Genomic DNA, 19,439 nt, shown 5'->3' with positions numbered 1-19,439 from the left:
AGAAAGAAAGCCACTGAAATTCATGTGGATCCTCTGGTAATTTCAATGAGTAAAACTTAGTTGGCCCTCCCAGACATGCATGGCCTCACAGTGGTGCCAGAGTTTGGGCTGCCAGGCCAGGAATCACCATGATCAACTCCTGCCCGGAAACCTAGGTCCCCACAGTGGCAGAGCTACCTGCTTCAGCACCGGGAGCGGCGTACATCCTGGGGCGTGCGCAGCAAGTGGCGCAAGTCCCAGGGGTCCGCAGCAAGCAGCGAATGTCTTGGGGGGGGTGGCGAGTCCCGGGGGGCAGGGGCGGCCGCGGTGGCACACACACACCCGGGATGGCACCCGAGGCAGCCCACTTCCCCTGCCCCCACCTTCGTCCGCCAGTGGGTCCCCACTGTGGAAGGACGTGAGGATCCAGAATTGGCCTCCACAGTCACTTATGGACTCACTGTTAAAACCGTGTTTATGGAAGACAATCTTACTCGGCCACGAGGGATCGCAGAAGAAGGAGGAGGAGGAGGAGGAGGAGGAAGAGGAGGTACATTTAAAGCCCTACAATATAACCAGTGATTTTCTTCTCAGGGGGAAAAGGTGCCGTTACTGCGTACGCTTGAGTACCGCCAGGAAAAAAGATCGCTTTAAACAGCCACGGCTTCCCCTGAAGATGAGTGAAGGCAGAACTGATAAGCACCTACTTTGCCTCTGTCTTAACCCAAAGGGAAAGCAATGCCCAACCTGGTGATAACAGAATAAATGATGCAAGGAGGGGGCTGTAGCCCAAGATAGGAAAAGAAGTAGTAAGGGAACACCTAGCTATTTTAAGTGAATTCAAATCTCCAGGGCCTGTTGAGCTGCACCCAAGGGTACTAAAAGGAGCTTGCGGATGTAATCTCAGAGCCTCTGTGTATAATCTGTGACAATTCTGGGAGAACGTGCGAGATCCCTGCAGGCTGGAGGTGGGGAAATACCGTCCCCATCGGACAGAAGACCCAGGCCGATGGGCTGAACCCAAAGCATGCTCACCAAGGCTGCCTCATCATCCAGGGAAGAGAAAAGCAAAACCACAGCAGCCTCTTTGGAAGAAAGAGGGAATATAAAACGTAGCAAGAAGAAACAAAATAAGTATGTCCCCTCGACACATTTAGCACACATCAAGGGCCAGAGGGATTTACAAGACAGTGTAGGATAATGCAAGATTTTTAGTTTTTTAAAAAAAAGCCTTTACAGTGGTACCTCGGGTTACATATGCTTCAGGTTACAGACTCCGCTAACCCAGAAATAGTACCTCAGGTTAAGAATTTTGCTTCAGGATGAGAACAGAAATTGTGCTCCGGAGGCGTAGCAGCGGCAGGAGGCCCCATTAGCTAAAGTGGTGCTTCAGGTTAAGAACAGTTTCGGGTTAAGAACAGACCTCCGGAACGAATTAAGTACTTAACCTGAGGTACCACGGTACAGTCATAACTCGGGTTAAATATGCTTCAGGTTGAGCATTTTCAGGTTAGGCTCTGCAGCGACCCGGAATTAACGGAATGCCTTACTTCCGGGTTTCGCCGCTCGTGCATGCACAGATGCTCAAAATGACGTCATGCGCATGTGTGGAAGCAGTGAAACGTGAGCCGCGCAGTCCTGTGTTACGTTCTACTTAGAATGCGTACGGGGCTCTGGAATGGATCCTGTTCGCATCCAGAGGTACCACTGTACAGCTACAGCCATGGTGCTAGACACTCATCCCCTAAGTAGGACAGTGGATTTTTATTTTATTTTTAGGAACGGGGGGGGGGGGTGCAGTGGCAGAGCTTCATGCTCCGGCACCAGGGGGCGGAGAGCAGGCAGGGCTGGGGCTGGCGTGCATCCCAGGGGCGTGGCATGCCACCTGTGGGGGCATGGCGCCCAGTACGGGCATGGGGGCAGCCATGATGGGACCCCACCAGGATCATGCTGCCAGGGGCAGTGAGCTCCCCCCACACTCCTCTTCCTCCGCCAGTGGGTGGGTGTGCTGAGTTCATTCCCAAAGAGCTTCTCTTTAGACACCCCATGGCTCCATGGGTGTAGCTGCCCCCCCCAAAAAAGTAAATAAACAAAAATACCGTGTTTTTCGCTCTATAAGATGCACCAGACCACAAGACGCACCTAGTTTTTGGAGGAGGAAAACAAGAAAAAAAATATTCTGAATCTCAGAAGCCAGAACAGCAAGAGGGATCACTGCGCAATGAAAGCAGCAATCCCTCTTACTGTTCTGGCTTCTGGGATAGCTGCGCAGCCTGCTTTCGCTCCATAAGACGCACACACATTTCCCCTTACTTTTTAGGAGTAAGGGGAGTCTTATATAAGTGAGTCTTATAGAGCAAAAAATACGATACTTGACTAACCGATCAATCGTGTAGCAGATAACTCAGTTCTGCCTCCTTACTAACATGAATCCTGCCCTCCCTAACATAAACCCTGACGACGCCCGTGCATGAGTCTTATACTATTTTTAAGATCAGGGTGTTTTGCTGCAGCAGAATCCACATGACAAGAACCATTACTGTGATGTGCGAGCACACCAAATTTCATCATCCTCTCTGCGGTGCACGGGAGTTTTTCTCAGTGACTCAATGGAAGCGGTTGTGATGGAGACAGAAGCAGGATGTGAATGTATGACTCAACCTCTGAAGTGAAACGAAAGAGAAAGCGTCTGGGAATTCCAGACGGGGAAAGACCAAACCTGAGAAACCTAAGAAGAGCTTTGCCACCGGATCAGGCCAGCATCTTGTTCCCACGGTGGCCAACTAGGTTTCCCCAATGAGAATCCTCTAAGCGGGACCTGAGGACAACAGCAACACTCCCCTGTTGTGATTCCCAGCAATGCTAGCCATTATTATTATTATTATTATTATTATTATTATTATTATTATTAATTAAATTTGTATACCGCCTTATACTCGCATGTCTCAAGGTGGTTACAACTTTAAATCGCAATATAAAAATACCAAATACGTAATAAAAATAATAACAAAACTATCCAATAATTCCCCCTCTCCCCAACACATTTTAAAAGGGCATTGGATGTCAATCAGCCAAAGGCCTGGTTAAAAAGGAACATTTTTGCCCGATGCCTAAAGCTGTATAATGAAGGCGCCAGGCGAACTTCCCTGGGGAGAGCATTCCACAGACTGGGGGCCGCTGCAGAGAAGGCCCCGTTCTTGTGTTGCCGCCCTCTGGGCCTCTAGAAGGAGGCACATGAAGAAGGGCCTCAGAAGATCTCAGGGTCTGGGTAGGTTCACGTTGTTAATATTGTTTTATAGATATGAATGCTGTTGTACTTTGTGAATCCTATAATACGATCTTTCATGTAACTGTGATGTTTAGCTTATTTTTTGGGGGGGGGTTGCTAATAGCGTTACATAGATGGTAATTATTTTATTTGGAATTTGGGATTGTTTTACTGATGATCTGTTATGTTTTCCATATGATTTACGCCGTATTCGTGATGTTCCATTATCTTATTTTTATCTTTTGTTTGTAAGCCGCTTTGGGATTTATTTGAATAAATAAAAAGTGGCATAGAAATAGAATTACCTCGGGTTAAGAACTTAATTCGTTCTGGAGGCCTGTTCTTAGCCTGAAATGGTTCTTAACCTGAAGCACCACTTTAGCTAATGGGGCCTCCCGCCGCCACTGCGCCGCCGGAGCACAATTTCTGTTCCCATCCTGAAGCTAAGTTCTTAACCCGAGGTAGTATTTCTGGGTTAGCGAAGTCTGTAACCTGAAGCGTATGTAACCGGAAGCATATGTAACCCGAGGTACCACTGTAATAGAATAGAAATGGAGAGAGGCGGTCCTTGAGGCATAGCGGTCCTGAGCCATCAATGGAGGGAGAGCATAGCCATCGTGGTTTGTGGCCTCTGAGCATCCCATCCTCCATCGGGGAGACAGAGCGTGCCAGGTTTCTTGGGAAGAAGCCATGGCTAGGCATCAAAATGGGTGAAAAGTTCATTCAGGATAGGGAGAGGAGAGCCCTTCCTGAAGGCATCCGATTGGTTAGCATGGGGGAAAGGATTCTGGACTTTGCTGTGATCCGGCAGGGCTCTTGGGTCCTTTGCACTAAGTCACCCAAGAAAGCATGGCTAACACTAACAGAAAGAAATGTTACCTGGGACATCCTTCCTGTTCAAGAAAGTCCTCATGACGGCAATCTTGGTCTTCTCGAGGCCATCCTTCGTGCCACTCTTGGCCGCTTTCATCAGCTGGGTCATCTGTGAGGAACCAGGTGCAGAAGGAGAGAAATCAGCACAAGAACGTAAGGAGAGCCTGGGCCGGATCATGCCCAGCACCCATCTCATCCAGCAATCAACTTCTTTTCAAAGAATTTCACAATTCAAAGTGTTGGTGCTGACCTTACAAGCCCTAAGCCAGGCTTCCACAAACTCGTCCCTCCAGATGTTTTGAGACTACAATTCCCATCATCCCTGACCACTGGTCCTGCTAGCTAGGGATCATGGGAGTTGTAGGCCAAAAAACATCTGAGTTTGAGGAAGCCTGCCCTAAACGGCCTCGGCCCAGTATACCTGAAGGAGCATCTCCACCCCCATCGTTCGGCCCAGACACTGAGGTCCAGCTCCGAGGGCCTTCTGGCAGTTCCCTCCCTGCAAGAAGCAAAGTTACAGGGAACCAGGCAGAGGGCCTTCTCGATAGTGGCGCCCACCCTGTGGAACGCCCTCCCACCAGATGTCAAAGAGAACAACAACTACCAAACTTTTAGAAGACATCTGAAGGCAGCACTGTTTAGGGAAGTTGTTAATGTTTGTTGTTTTATTGTGTTTTTAATATTCTGTTGGGAGCTGCCCACAGTGGCTGGGGAAACCCAGCCAGATGGGTGGGGTATACAGTGGTGCCCCGCAAGACGAATGCCTCGCAAGATGAAAAACCCGCTAGACGAAAGGGTTTTCCGTTTTTGAGGCGCTTCGCAAGACGAATTTCCCTATGGGCTTGCTTCGCAAGACGAAAACGTCTTGCGAGTCTTGCGATTTTTTTTCGCTTCCCCCCCCCCTTTTTCTAAGCCGCTACGCCGCTAATAGCCGCTTAGCCGCTAAGCCACTAAGCCGCTAATAGCGCTAATCCGCTAAGCCGCTAATAGGGTTGCTTCGCAAGATGAAAAAACCGCTAGACAAAGAGACTCGCGGAACAGATTCTTTTCGTCTTGCGAGGCACCACTGTAAATAAATAAATTATTATTATTATTATTATTATTATTATTATTATTATTGCTGCAGCGGTCACCTAGACTCCACAAAGGGTAACCCGCAAGTGGGATTTGAGCACAAGAGGCTTATCCTGGTGGTCTCCAGCAACTGGGATTCAGAAACATAGCTGCTGCCATCTGTGGATCAGGCCATTGGCCCATCAAGCAAAGCATTCTGTTCTCACAGGTGGTTGCAGGAAGCCCAAGAGAAGAAGAGGAAGAGGAGGAGGAGTTTGGATTTGATATCCCGCGTTATCACTACCCGAAGGAGTCTCAAAGCGGCTAACATTCTCCTTTCCCTTCCTCCCCCACAACAAACACTCTTTGAGGTGAGCGGGGCTGAGAGACTTCAAAGAAGTGTGACTGGCCCAAGGTCACCCAGCAGCTGCATGTGGAGGAGCGGAGACGCGAACCCGGTTCCCCAGATTACAAATCTACCGCTCTTAACCACTACACCACGCTGGCTCTCATGGCATCCATGAGGAAGACATGAGGGCGGCAGCCCTCTGCTACTGTTACTCATAAGAAGAGCCAGTGCAGATGGAAGAGGTCGATGGCCTGTCGGGTCCCTCTCATGGTTTGTCAACTGGATGCCCCTGTTGGGAAACCTGCATCAGGATTCGAACACAAAATCAAACTCTCCTCCTTCAGCTTCCAGAAATTCAGATGCATCACAGACTTAGTATTTCCTAGCAAAACTCCCGCCAAGGAAACCGTACTCCTTTGGGGGCAAAAGCACAGGTCTTTTTCTCTCTTAATATACTCGGATAATCACTGGGGGGCGAGGGGGTGAGTTGCATTCAACAAAGGAGCTGCCGGGAGACAGGATTCCCCTGAATAGGAGTGATCTCCTCCTTCCTGCAGCCTTACACTTTTAAAAAGTCATTGTCAGTTTCTCATTTTTTCCAGCTAGATAACCTGCCCTTCAAATGGGCCCATCATCATTCCCAGGGCAGAACTGCAAGGAGGGTCTATATAGGGTTGCACCCAACACTGGTTCTACACAGAGTAGACTTGTCGAAATTAGTGGACAGGACTAACTGCAGTCTAAAGTGGTACTTCGGGTTAAGAACTTAATTCGTTCTGGAGGTGCGTTCTTAACCTGAAACTGTTCTTAACCTGAAGCACCACTTTAGCTAATGGAGCCTCCCGCTGCCGCCACCCGATTTCTGTTCTCATCCTGAAGCAAAGTTCTTAACCCGAGGAACTATTTTTGGGTTAGCAGAGTCTGTAACCTGAAGCTTCTGTAACCTGAAGTGTCTGTAACCCGAGATACCACTGTATTTGTTTCAGGGGGTCTACAAGAATTTGAATGCAGCCCATATAAAGGTAAAGGTAAAGGACCCCTGGACGGTTAAGTCCAGTCAAAGGCGATTATGGGGTTGCAGCACTCATCTCGCTTTCAGGCCAAGGGAGCTGGCATTTGTCCACAGACAGCTTTCCAGGTCATGTGGCCAGCAGGACTAAACCGCTTCTGGTCCAACAGAACACCGTGACGGAAACCAGATCGCATGGAAATGCCATTTACCTTCCCGCCACAGTGGTACCTATTTATCTACTTGCACTGGTGTGCTTTCAAACTGCTAAGTTGGCAGGAGCTGGAACAGAGCAATGGGAGCTCACCTCACTGTGGGGATTTGAACCGCGATTGGCAAGCCCAAGAGGCTCAGTGGTTTAGACCACAGAGCCGCCACCCGTGTCTTCAGCCCATATATTGCAAAACGACACAGGGTTGTTGTTGTTTTAAAGCACCTTTCTACTAAAAACAGTGGTTTAAAATACTTGCAAAGACTTTATACACTAGCTTGGATCTATAATGTAAGAAATATTTGCCAGCCCAAAAGAATAGCAAAGAGGGCAGCAGGACACCTTCCTTGGAGATGGCATTGCACATGGTGAGGGGGGCATCTCCCAGGTTGCCCACCCCACCCCCCCCCACTTTATTTCTGATGGGTGGCTCATAGGAATAAACAGGGCAACAAAGGAGCAGGGAATATAAGTAACAAGTTCAGCTTTGGTAGGGAATCTCAGTGTTTTTGCCTTTAGCTCCGATCATGCCTCTTGCTTGCTTGGACGGCAGGGCCAGAGAGACAGTTGTGTGTGTGTGCTTCGAAACAAGCCAAGTGGTGCAGTGGTTAGAGTGCTGGACTTGGACCTGGGAGAGCAGAGTTCGAATCCCCACTGGGATAAAGCTCACTGGTGACCTGGGGGGGGCAGTCACTGCCTCGCAGCATAACCTACCTTGCAGGGTTGTTGTGGGGATTAAAGGAGGCCAAGGAGGAGGAGAAAAGCCATGTACGCTGCCTTGGGCCATGGCATATAAATGCAATAAATAGTGTTTACAGCTGCTGTATTTGGGATACCATTGCAAAGGTACAATTATGCTCCACCCACTTTGGCCTCTGGCCCCGCCCACTGGCTGGCAGCACCTCCACCCCACCCCTTGGAGTGAAGAAATCTTCCCTTCCTGTGTAGGACAGCAAACTGCAAGGCAAAAAAGATGCAGCGTTTTAGTGTTTTTAGATTTTAATAGGTTAGTTTCTGCAAAGCTGAGAGAGAGAGAAAGAGAGAGAGACAGGCAACGGGTTGTCAGAAAGGAAGAGTGTGATTCGCGACCCAAACGCAGACGAAAAGTGGGGGGGAATCGAGGTGGGGTGCAGAGGAAAGACAGTACCTTGCCGTCGTATCTTTGCTTCAGCATATCTCTCCCCCCAACTTTCAAAGCCTGGATGTCCCTCTTAGTCCGGGAGTACTTCTCCTTCAAGCTATGAAGGTCAGGAGAAAGCTGGCATTCACCCCCCAAAAACAAAGCCAGCATGAGGATAGAGGAAGCCGCGGCAGCAAGGAGGGGGGAAGCAGAGACAGAAAAATCCAGGTAAGCAGACACACGATGCTCCAAGCCAAGACCCAGAAAAAAGGCAAAAGACCCCAAACCACCAGGAAGCCACCCTCAAAATAGCAGCGGGGTTAGGGCAGCCAACAGCCATAAGCAGCCCTGACACAGCCTTTGACTGTCCAGAAGGGCCCTCCGTCCCTGATCCCTTATTTGAGTGGGTGTGGCATAATGGTTAGAGTGCTGGACCAGGACTGGGGTTTGAATCCCTCCACCGGGCCATGATGCTCACTGGGTGTGTGTCCTGAGGGAACAGTCACTGCCTTCTCTCAGCCGAGCCTCTCTCACAGGGTTGCTGTGGGGATTAAATGAGGAGGGGGTGCTATATATGCCACCTGGAGCTCCTCAAGAGGAAAAAGGTGGGTAATAACTGTCGTGTAATAAATAAGGAAACAAAATGTGGCTGGACTCTTTCACTTTCAGCAGCCCCAGCGTGGTCACAGGTTCCCCAGAAGACAGGGTTGTGATGGAGGCAGCTAGGGTCAGTGAAGGCAAGCAATGAAGTAGGGGCCATGAAAGCGAGTGATGGAAGGAGCTAGGGTCAGTGAAGGCAAGTGATGAGGTAGGGGTCATGAAAGTGAGTGATGGAAGGAGCTAGGGTCAGTGAAGGCAAGTGATGGAGGCAGCTAGGGTCAGTGAAGGTAAGCAATGAACTAGGGGCTATGAAAGCGAGTGATGGAAAGAGCTAGGGTCAGTGAAGGCAAGTGATGGAGGCAGCTAGGGTCAGTGAAGGCAAGCGATGAACTAGGGGCCATGAAAGCGAGTGATGGAAGGAGCTAGGGTCAGTGAAGGCAAGCGATGGAGGGAGCTAGGAGAAGTTAAGTGGAGGTAGCCAAGGGTGGTGAAGGCAAGTGACAGTCTAGTTCAGAGGCAGGGAACCTCCAACCTTCCAGGTGGACTCCAACTTCCCACAAGCCCCACAGCCCCAATGGGTCAGGGATGATGGGAGTTGTGGTCGGTCCAGCAACATCTGAAGAGACCAGCTTCCCTGCTCCGTGCTCATTTGAAGCATGGAGAACAAATCAGAGCAGATATTGGTGTTCACTCAGACTGGAGTCCTAAATTCCTAGTCCTCAAGGACAAGCAGGCCACACGAGCATTAGAACCACCTGGCTGCTGGATTAGGCCAACGGCCCATCCAATGGGGATCCGGCAAGCAGGACCAGAGCTCTCCCTGCTGGTGATTCCCGGCCACTGCTATTATGGGGCATATTGCCTCTGACAAGGGAGGTGCAAGATTCTCTCCCTCTCCTTGTTACCTTTGGCTGGAAAGAGACTTTGTGCTTTGTTGGCTCTGCCCCTGGCTTGCTCTCCTCCCCAGATTCCTCGCTGTAGCTCTCGAACTCGCTGGAGCTCCAGCCTAGATCTTCAGTCTCCTGTGGTCCGTCCTGATGGACATCTTCATAGATGAGGCTCTTGTCCGAATCTGGAAGGATGAGACAGGGAGTTAGCGAAAAGGACTGCAGAGACGCAACAGTGGGCACGACTGGGGAAGGATGGTGATGGATGGATATTGGTCCTCTGAAACAGGAAGCTTCCAAGGGAGAGAAGGAAAGGAAAAAGGGTGTGAATAGAATACGATGAGAGACGACAGGCAGAGCAAGGCAGCCCCTGGAAGTGGAAGGAGGAAATAACACAGAGAATGAGGAATAATGTTTCCAGTATGATGAATTAAGGCAGGAAAAGGCAGACCACTTTGCAAAACCTTCCAGGCCTTCAGTGCTGGAAATTAGAATCGTAGAACTGTAGATTTGGGAGGGACCCCCAAAAATCATCTAGCCCAACCCATGCAGTTGCTTTCCTGTAGCTTAGCTGGGAGTGAAATTAAAATAGAGGATCTACAGAACACTTACTATAGAGTTGTATTATCTTCCTTCGCCCGCACTAAGTTCATTGTGTACTTTTTTCTGCACAAGGAAAACAGGAATTTGAAAAAGCCACCCTACATCTCAAACAAACCCCGGTTTGGTGAATCGTCGTTTGATAAACCGTGGCTTGGAGTTCAGTGTCGATGAAGATGCTTTCAGGAAAACAATGCAGGTGGTTGTGATTTAAAATGAATGGGGAGGAGGGAAAATGGTAGCGCTCAAGGTAACAAGACACAGAACCTAGATAGGTAAAGGAGGCATTGTGGGAGGTGCCGTACCACGCTGGATCAGGTCCACATTTTCGTAAGGAACGTCATCATAGATCACATCTTCTGGGGCTGGGGAGTTAGCCTGACCACCTGGAACGACAGCAACACAAGGTGGGAAGAGGCGGTGGCTGGATTCGAGGCCAGAAAAAAATAAAAATAAAATAAACGGGGAAATTTCTACTGCCCGGAATCTCTGGTTGAACCGGAAACACTGCACAGCATTTTCAGAACAGTGCCTGTGCACAGGACCACGTCGCTCGATCAGTAAGGAAGGGACAGCAAAGCCATGATGAGGACTAGAAGCTTGGGGTACATGCTCACTGTTTGACAGAGTAGACCCACTGAAGGCAACTGGTGTGGCATAAGCAGGGGAGGACTGTGGCTCAGTGGGTAGAGCACCTGCCTTGCATGCAGAAGGTCCCAGGTTCAATCCCCGACAGCATCTTCAGGCAGGGCTGGGAGAGACCCCTGCCTGAAATCCTGGAGAGCTGCTACCAGTCAGTGCAGACAATACTAAGCCAGGTGGACCAATGGTCTGACTCAGTGAGAGGCAGCTTCCTATGTTTCCTTCTATACAGAACCACGAGGGCTAGAATATTGAGCCGAGGGCCCACATCAGTGGCAGAACACCTGCTTGGCAGGCAAAAGGTCCAAAGCTCAATCCCCACTGGCAACATCTTCCGGCAGGGCTGAAATCCTGGAGAGCTGCTGCCAGTCAGTGTAGGCGATATTGAACTAGATGGATCAATGATCCAGGCTCCATATATGACACAGCATCCTATGTTCTGGGTTCATTCATTAAGCTGGGTACAACCTGTGGGTTTCTGGAATGAAACATGCATGTTTGTATGGTAAAGAGTGCAGAGTACTCCCCAAACCCCCAGATCGTAGAATTGTAGCGTTGAAAGGGACCTCGAGAGTCATCTAGTCCAACCCCCTGCAAAGCAGGAATCACAGCTAAAGGATGCTGGACAGATAGGCACCCAACCTTTGCTTAATAATAAATTATTATTATTATTATTATTATTATTATTATTATTATTATTATTAATACCCCTCCAATCTGGCTGGGTTTCCCCAGCCACTCTGGGTGACTCACAAGAGAATATTAAAAACACAATACAGTGGAACCTTGGGTTAAGAACTTAATTCGTTCTGGAGGTCTGTTCTTAACCTGAAACTGTTCTTAACCTGAAGCACCACTTTAGCTAACGAGGCCTCCTGCTGCTGCCACGCCACCGGAGCATGATTTCTGTTCTCATCCAGAAGCAAAGATCTTAACCCGAGGTAATATTTCTGGGTTAGTGGAGTCTGTAACCTGAAGCGTATGTAACCTGAAGTGTATGTAACCTGAGGTACCACTGTACAGCATTAAACATTAAAAGACTCCATCAGGCAAGGCCTCTTTCCACCCTCTAGTCTCTGCTTCTCAATTTGCATTGTATTATTTTATGTACTGTGGCTTGCCGTTGTTTTACTGATTATAGTTTAGAAATTATTTATTGTAACTGTTGAGTGGATTTCTGTTTAACTTTTATATGTTGTTATTATTATTTTATACTATAACAATTGCTGAGTGTTACTTTTTGATGTAGGTTGCTTAGTTTAAAGTTTTGTTTTATTATCACATTTTTGTACTGCATTACATTGCTAGATCTTCAGCTCGTAAACCACCTTGCGTATTGTAACATAGAAAGACGGTATACAAATAAAAAAATGATGGAAACTTCCCTAAACAGGGCTGCCTTCAGATGTCTTCTAAAAGTAAGATCGTTGCTTATTTCCTTGACATCTGAAGGGAGGGTGTTCCACAGGGCGGGAGCCACCACCAAGAAGGCCCTCCGCCTGCTTCCCTGTAACCTCACTTCTTGCAGGAAGGGAACCGCCAGAAGGCCCTCAGAGCTGGACCTCAGTGTCCGGGCTGAATGATGGGAGTGGAGACGCTCCTTCAGGTATACTGGGCTGAGGCCGTTTAGGACTTTATAGGTCAGCACCAACACTTTAACATGAATGAATGACCGAATCAAAGAATCGTAAGATTGGGAAGGGTTCCAGATGTCATCTAATCCACTCCCTGTAATGCAGGAATCATCACAAGGAATCCAGGCCCAAATGCCGCGTCCCCCAAGGCCATTACCTCGCCGGGAGTTCCTCCGTTTCCAGCTGTGAGTCCGCACCCCAGTTTGCGCACTACCGGCAATCTCCCCATTGCTGACGGCGCCCAGAAACCTGAAGGTAAAAAGGGACAACCTTGAGACGGGCCGATCCCTCAAGCCGTTTCCTCCGCACCCCACAGCCCAAAAGACCTGTAAGCTCCCAGCGGCTCAGCGCACCTGCCCTTCGCTTTTAAAAATACAGGCACACAAACAGGGATCCTGTTCAAACTCAGGCTCAGAAGGAGGATAGCCGCGGGCAGGCGGTCAAGGACATTGTTATGTACTGAAGTTCTCACCCTGGGCCAGCAGGGGGATACTGTAGATAGTTTTCACTCAGGTCCACATATGCAAATAAGGGATTGAAAGTGACGTTCAGTGATTGGATAGTTACAGAAAATGGTTACTGTTGCGTTCAAGTGGAGCTCTATATGAGCAGGCTGGCTGAACCCTTCAGTTCAGTTCTGTTCTGGCCTGTGAATAAACAAGAGCTGTTTGAAGAATCGCTGTGTCGTCTGATATGTTCACCCACAACTTAAGAGACATCCACCTCCAGATCTTCGCAATGTGGTTTCTTGGCAAACGCAGAAAGTCGGTGCTCTTTTACAGATGTTGCCAAACCGGTATGCGACACTTGCAAGGTTCTTGAATTCACAGGAGTGATTTTTAAAAGGGTGTTCCGCTTTACAACCGAGGTCGGAGAAAAGCTGCTACACACACACACACACACACACCACTCCTAAGTGTTCTGGCCAAAAAGCAACATTATTACCCTGTTGAATCACCCTGAGATCTTATGATGAATCTAATAAATAAAACAGGTAAATTTGGGGATTTTTTAGCTTAGAGAAAAGGCTAGTAAAAGGTGATATGGTAGACATTTCTAGAATTATACGTGGCGTGGAGAAAGCGCGTAAACAAGTTTGCTTCCCCCTCACTGGAATGCACGGAAGCTGAATGTTGGAAGACTCAGGAGACGCAAAAGAAAGTGTCTTCATGCGGCACGGTTAAAATGTGGAACTCCCTGCCACAGGAGGCAGAAATTGCCACCACCGTGGAAGGCTTTAAAAGAGAAGCAGACAAATTTGTGGAGGAGAATTAGGTTCCTGGCGGCTACCAGCCATGACAGCCAAGCCATGCCTCCACAGCTGGAGGCCTCAGTGCACCTGAATACCAGTTGCAGGAAACTGCAGGAGGAGAGGGTGGTCTTGTGTTCGAATCCTGCTTGTGGATTTTGGAGCATCTGGTTGGGCAACTGTGAGAACAGGATACTGGGCCTGAAGGGCAACCAGCCTGATCCAGCTGTGTACTCCTGTTGTTTTTAAGTCACAACTGACAACCACATGGAGTCCTAATTTGACTTTAGTGAAATTTTGTTTTATCAAAATATTTTAAACGTTAAAGTTTAAAACCCTAAATGATTCATGCCACCAATATGCATTCTTCCCCCTTGGAGGACGGGGGGGGGTGTGTTAAGATCGGCAAAAAGGGTCTTCTTAGTTACTCTGCTGCTCTTAGAGGTTGGTTCAGAACAGGGCCTTCTTGGTAGCAACCCCTGAGTTATGGAAGTCCCTCCCACAGAGCATGACTGATACTTTCTCGGCACAGCTTACAGCAAAAGCTGAGCATGCAGTTCCCTTCAGGGGTCACGTGCCAGAGGTGGGCGGGTCCATTTGCAAAAGTGGATGGAAGCAACAGATGCAAATTTCACCTCTGCACATTAGGCTAGCTATTACACGCAAACAGAGTTCAAGGAAACTTTTGCAGCCAGGCAAAAAGCACTCCCGGAAGGTCAACTTGGGAAAGTGGATACATTTGGCCCCCGAACCTGAGGCTCCTCCTCCCCGCCCTGCTTTCAAGCATCTACACCTCACACTTGTGCCAAAAGAGCTCCCAGCACAGCTCCCCTGCAGCTACTCAAAACCAGAGGCTCCCTCCCCACAGGCTTGCTATCTAAGAGCAGCAGCACAAGAGGAAAACACAGTGGGGAGGGAAGAGGTTTGCAGCTTCGGTCTCAACACCTGCCCCGCCCACTACCCTAATCGCAGCAATGGGACAGACTATGCAGTGGGAGAAATTATCCCCAGATCAGCTCAGTTGACATACCCTTAAAGGCAGCTTGTGGGCCCCGAGTCTGCAGCTCCAGCTTCCAAAGGCTGCTGCGCCATTTTATCCTCGACTCCTTTCGCTGCAGTGGAAGGTGCAATTTCTCTGCCTCTTGCCTTTATGCTGACAGTGCCCAGGCAAGGCAGCGATCAATATTTCCGCCTCGCCCTCCTCAGCTGCTTTGCTCCACCCCCCCACCCCCCCCCACCAAGCTCAGCATCCTTCTGAAGATGCCAGGCCTCGCCTCTTGCTGGCTCTCTGCCTGCACACACACACACACACACACACACACACACACACAGACACACACACGTCCCTTAATGGCTGGGCTTTGGAAAATGGATTGCTAAAATCCTCTCGTTGACAGAGGAGGAAAGAAAAGCTGGAGGCAGTGATGCTTTTGGGTACCAGCTGCTGGAAACCGCAGGAGGAGAGAGCAGCTCCTGTGTTCGAATCCTGCTTGCCGGTTTCCCACTGGACTACTGTGAGAACAGGATACTGGACTAGTTGAGCCGCTGGCCTTTGTGTGTGTGTGTGTGTGTGTGTGTGTGTGTGTTTTAATATACTTTCCAAATTTATACATTTCACTGATTTTACAAACATTTTGACATTTCCAAAACTTGACTCCCCCCCCCTTCTGCAGTTCCTTTAATTAATTTTAATATCTTCTGCATATCCAAATTAATTTGTTCATTTATTCATCTACAATAAATTATTCATTTATTCATCTACACCCAAAGGGTGCTCATCAATGGTTCCTCTTCATCCTGGAGAAGAGTGACTAGTGGGGTGCCACAGGGTTCTGTCTTGGGCCCGGTCTTATTCAACATCTTTATCAACGACTTGGATGATGGACTCAAGGGCATCCTGATCAAATTTGCAGATGACACCAAACTGGGAGGGGTGGCTAACACCCAGAGGACAGGATCACACTTCAAAACGACCTTGACAGATTAGAGAACTGGGCCAAAACAAACAAGATGAATTTTTACAGGGAGAGATGTAAAGTATTGCACTTGGACAAAAAAAATGAGAGGCACAAATACAAGATGGGTGACACCTGGCTTGAGAGCAGTACATGTGAAAAGGATCTAGGAGTCTTGGTTGACCACAAACTTGACATGAGCCAACAGTGTGATGCGGCAGCTAAAAAAGCCAATGCAATTCTGGGCTGCATCAATAGGAGTATAGCATCTAGATCAAGGGAAGTAATAGTGCCACTGTATTCTGCTCTGGTCAGACCTCACCTGGAGTACTGTGTCCAGTTCTGGGCACCACAGTTCAAGAAGGACACTGACAAACTGGAACGTGTCCAGAGGAGGGCAACCAAAATGGTCAAAGGCCTGGAAACGATGCCTTATGAGGATCGGCTAAGGGAGCTGAGCATGTTTAGCCTGGAGAAGAGGAGGTTAAGGGGTGATATGATAGCCATGTTCAAATATATAAAAGGATGTCACATAGAGGAGGGAGAAAGGTTGTTTTCTGCTGCTCCAGAGAAGCGGACACAGAGCAATGGTTCCAAACTACAAGAAAGAAGATTCCACCTAAACATTAGGAAGAACTTCCTGACAGTAAGAGCTATTTGACAGTGGAATTTGCTGCCAAGGAGTGTGGTGGAGTCTCCTTCTTTGGAGGTCTTTAAGCAGAGGCTTGACAACCATATGTCAGGAGTGCTCTGATGGTGTTTCCCGCTTGGCAGGGGGTTGGACTCGATGGCCCTTGTGGTCTCTTCCAACTCTATGATTCTATGATTCTATCTACTTTAAATATATACTCTTATGAAACTGCAGGTTATTACAATAATCCTGCCCATGTGTTTATCTGTTTGCAATTTATCTGTAAATATTCAATCCAAAAGAATTTTCATTCTTTTATAAAAAGTTTGTTATCTTGGTTTCTTATTCTTCCGGTAAGCTTCACCATTTCTGCATACTCCATAAGTTTTTGTGTCCATTCTTCCTTTGCTGGAACCAGCAGACTGTGTGTGTTTGTGTGTTTATGTGTGTATTACATATATCAAAGGCAGTTGATAAAGGTAAAGGTAAAGGTATCCCTGACCATTAGGTCCAGTCGTGACCGACTCTGGGGTTGCAGCACTCATCTCACTTTATTGGCCGAGGGAGCCGGCATACAGCTTCCAGGTCATGTGGCCAGCATGACTAAGCCGCTTCTGGCGAACCAGAGCAGCGCACGGAAATACCGTTTACCTTTCCGCTGGAGCGGTACCTATTTATCTACTTGCACTTTGAGGTGCTTTCGAACTGCTAGGTTGGCAGGAGCAGGGACTGAGCAACGGGAGCTCACCCCGTCGCGGGGATTCAAACCGCCGACCTTCTGATTGGCAGGTCCTAGGCTCTGTGGTTTAACCCACAGCGCCTTAATCCCTCAAGTCATGAGGTCTAGAAACTTGCTTCTTAAAAGGGGGAGAAATGAAAGCTACGACTGAGAAGCAGAATTCAATTCCAATGCAGCAAGTCCCTTTCCAGCATAAGGATATGCAAAAGGGGTGCAAAGTGGACATGCTTGTTTGCTTCCTATAATAAGCATCTGGCTGGCCACTGTGAGGACAGGATGTGGATTAGGATGCTGGATCTACACTGATTTGTAAAAACACTAAAAAAAACACAACCATAAGACAGCTCTCAGTGCAAATTTACATTGGCAAGGGATCGCTGCTCTACATCGCATTCTGGTGTCACATTTTTCTAACACATTTTTAACGTTTGAACTGACCAGTAAACCACCGAGCCTCTTGGGCTTGCCGATCAGAAGGTCAGCGGTTAGAATCCCCCTGACGGGGTGAGCGCCCATTGCTCTGTCCCAGCTCCTGCCAACCTAGCAATTCGAAAGCACACCAGTGCAAGTAGATAAATAGGTACCGCTCCGGCGGGAAGGTAAACAGCATTTCTGTGCACTCTGGCTTCTGTCACAGTGTCCCAGTGCACCAGAAGTGGTTTAGCCATGTTGGCCACAGGACCCGGGAAGCTGTCTGTGGACAAATGCTGGCTCCCTCGGCCTGAAAGCGAGATGAGTGCAGCAACCCCTTTAACTGGACTTAACCATCCAGGGGTTTTTTACCTTTACCTTTTATATATTAGTCCTTGGTAGGCCATTACCCTGATCCAGCAGGACTCTTCTGTTCTAAAGGAAAATAATAAGAGAACTGTGCTCCCACCAGACTGGCATATTCTGCAACTCATCCTTGAGTCCCGAGTTGAAGAAAAATAAGGCACTCTGCACATGCCCAGAGTTCTCTTACAATCAATCCCTCTTCCCATGGAACCCTGGGAATTGTAGCTCCATGAGCAGGGGTCTCCCTTAGCGATGCCCAGCCCCCTGAACAAACTTCTGTTCCCAGGAATCATTAGAGGAAGCCACAATAACACCTACCAAAGCACCCTGAAATTAATTACCGTATTTTTTGCTCTATAGGATGCACCGGACCATAGGAGGGGGAGAACAGGGGGAAAAAGATTCTCCCCATCTCTGCTCAGCGCCCCTTCAGCGAAGCAGCAGGAGAAACGGAGCCCCTTCCATTTCTCCTCCCGCTTCGCTGAAGGGGCGCCACGCAGAGAAGGAAAACTGTGCAGTGCCTCTCCAGCAAAGCGAAGACTGGAGGGCAAAAGGGATCGGTGTGCACTGACCCCTCTCGCTCTCCAGGCTTCAGGCGGCTATCCACAAGCCTTCGGAGCGCAGCAGGAACTCCTTCAGCAAAAGCAACGTGAAGCCTCTGGAGCACGGGGGGAGCTCTTCTTCTGCGCTTCGGAGGCTTCGCGTTGCTATTGCTGAAGCCAAGGAGCCTGCATTCGCTCCCTAAGAGGCACACACATTTCCCCTTAATTTTTGAAGGGGGGAAAGTGTGTCTTATAGAGCGAAAAATATGGTACATAATTGTGCTAGTTTTGGATAGAAAGGCAAGTCACTTAGGTTTTAGAGGAACTCCAACTGTAGCAGAATTGGAGTGGCAATGTGGTGCAGTGGTTAGAGCACTGGACTAGGCTCTGGGTTTCAACTCCCCCAACTCAGTTTACCGGGCGATTTTATGCTAGTAACTCTCAGCCTAAACTACCTCACAGGGTTGTTGTGGGTGTGAAATGGGAAGGAAGAGAATTATATATGCCACCTTGAGCTCTTTGGAACAAAGAAGCTGGGATATCAATGCAGTAAATTAAAATAAAATAAGGTGGTCTCACCCCACTTTAAACAGTCAAAGAATCTAATGGCATCCGGGAGCCAACAAAAATAAAAAAATTGAATGGGTATTACAATTGTAGGATAGGCCGCGACTGTTTAAGGCGATCCAATATTCTGCAAAAGGCAGCTTCTCTACGTTCATATAATTCTGCCCTTCCCCATTCATAAATCAATAATACAGTGGTACCTCAGGTTAAGTACTTAATTCGTTCCGGAGGTCCGTTCTTAACCTGAAACTGTTCTTAACCTTAAGCACCACTTTAGCTAATGGGGCCGCACCGCCAGAGCATGATTTCTGTTCTCATCCTGAAGCAAAGTTCTTAACCTGAAGCACTATTTCTGGGTTAGCGGAGTCTGTAACCTGAAGCATATGTAACCCGAGGGACCACTGTAATAGCGCAATTGTAACAGCCATTCAAAAATAAATACTTTTCTCCCAGCTGCCACTAGAGGCCACTATTGGACTTCCACCTTGACCACCGCCATCTGGTCTGGGATATATATTAAAACCTGCCTTTCCATGACATTTTGGAAATCCCCATCTTCCTGGTTTCCCAAAACTGCTCTCTCTTTTTTTCTAAAGGCCCCCAGATTCCAAAGTTCATATGTCACCTCCGGGATCTACGTTTCGCAATACCCTGCATCCCTGTTCCTCCGGCCACAAAGCCAAAACTTCAGGAACGAAAGCTTGGGGACACCCTTAGGACAAGATGCTCACCCCTAGCCACTGTACATGTAAAA

At 48.4% G+C, this 19,439-nt stretch overlaps 1 protein-coding gene across 9 annotated transcripts in view; it reads right to left on the bottom strand.

The window, feature by feature from the left end:
• ARHGEF10L (Rho guanine nucleotide exchange factor 10 like) overlaps window positions 1-19,439 on the bottom strand; it is a 142,095-nt gene that overhangs the window by 99,819 nt on the left and 22,837 nt on the right. For 4 of the 9 annotated variants that reach the window (XM_079986775.1, XM_079986772.1, XM_079986777.1 and 1 more), the window contains exons 5-9: window positions 12,383-12,474; window positions 10,255-10,335; window positions 9,368-9,534; window positions 7,890-8,000; window positions 4,127-4,229 (exon numbers count right to left, since the gene is read on the bottom strand). In XM_079986775.1, the coding sequence (XP_079842901.1) occupies window positions 4,127-4,229; window positions 7,890-8,000; window positions 9,368-9,534; window positions 10,255-10,335; window positions 12,383-12,474 (554 nt within the window). The remainder of the gene's footprint in view (window positions 1-4,126; window positions 4,230-7,889; window positions 8,001-9,367; window positions 9,535-10,254; window positions 10,336-12,382; window positions 12,475-19,439) is intronic. The other 5 variants (XM_079986779.1, XM_079986778.1, XM_079986780.1 and 2 more) reach the window with 2 other exon arrangements.

This window comes from Podarcis cretensis, assembly GCF_951804945.1.
Source record: "Podarcis cretensis genome assembly, chromosome: 8".
Lineage (NCBI taxonomy): Eukaryota > Metazoa > Chordata > Lepidosauria > Squamata > Lacertidae > Podarcis > Podarcis cretensis.
Note: the sequence above shows the minus strand (reverse complement) of the source record. Positions and strands in the feature narration are given on the sequence as shown.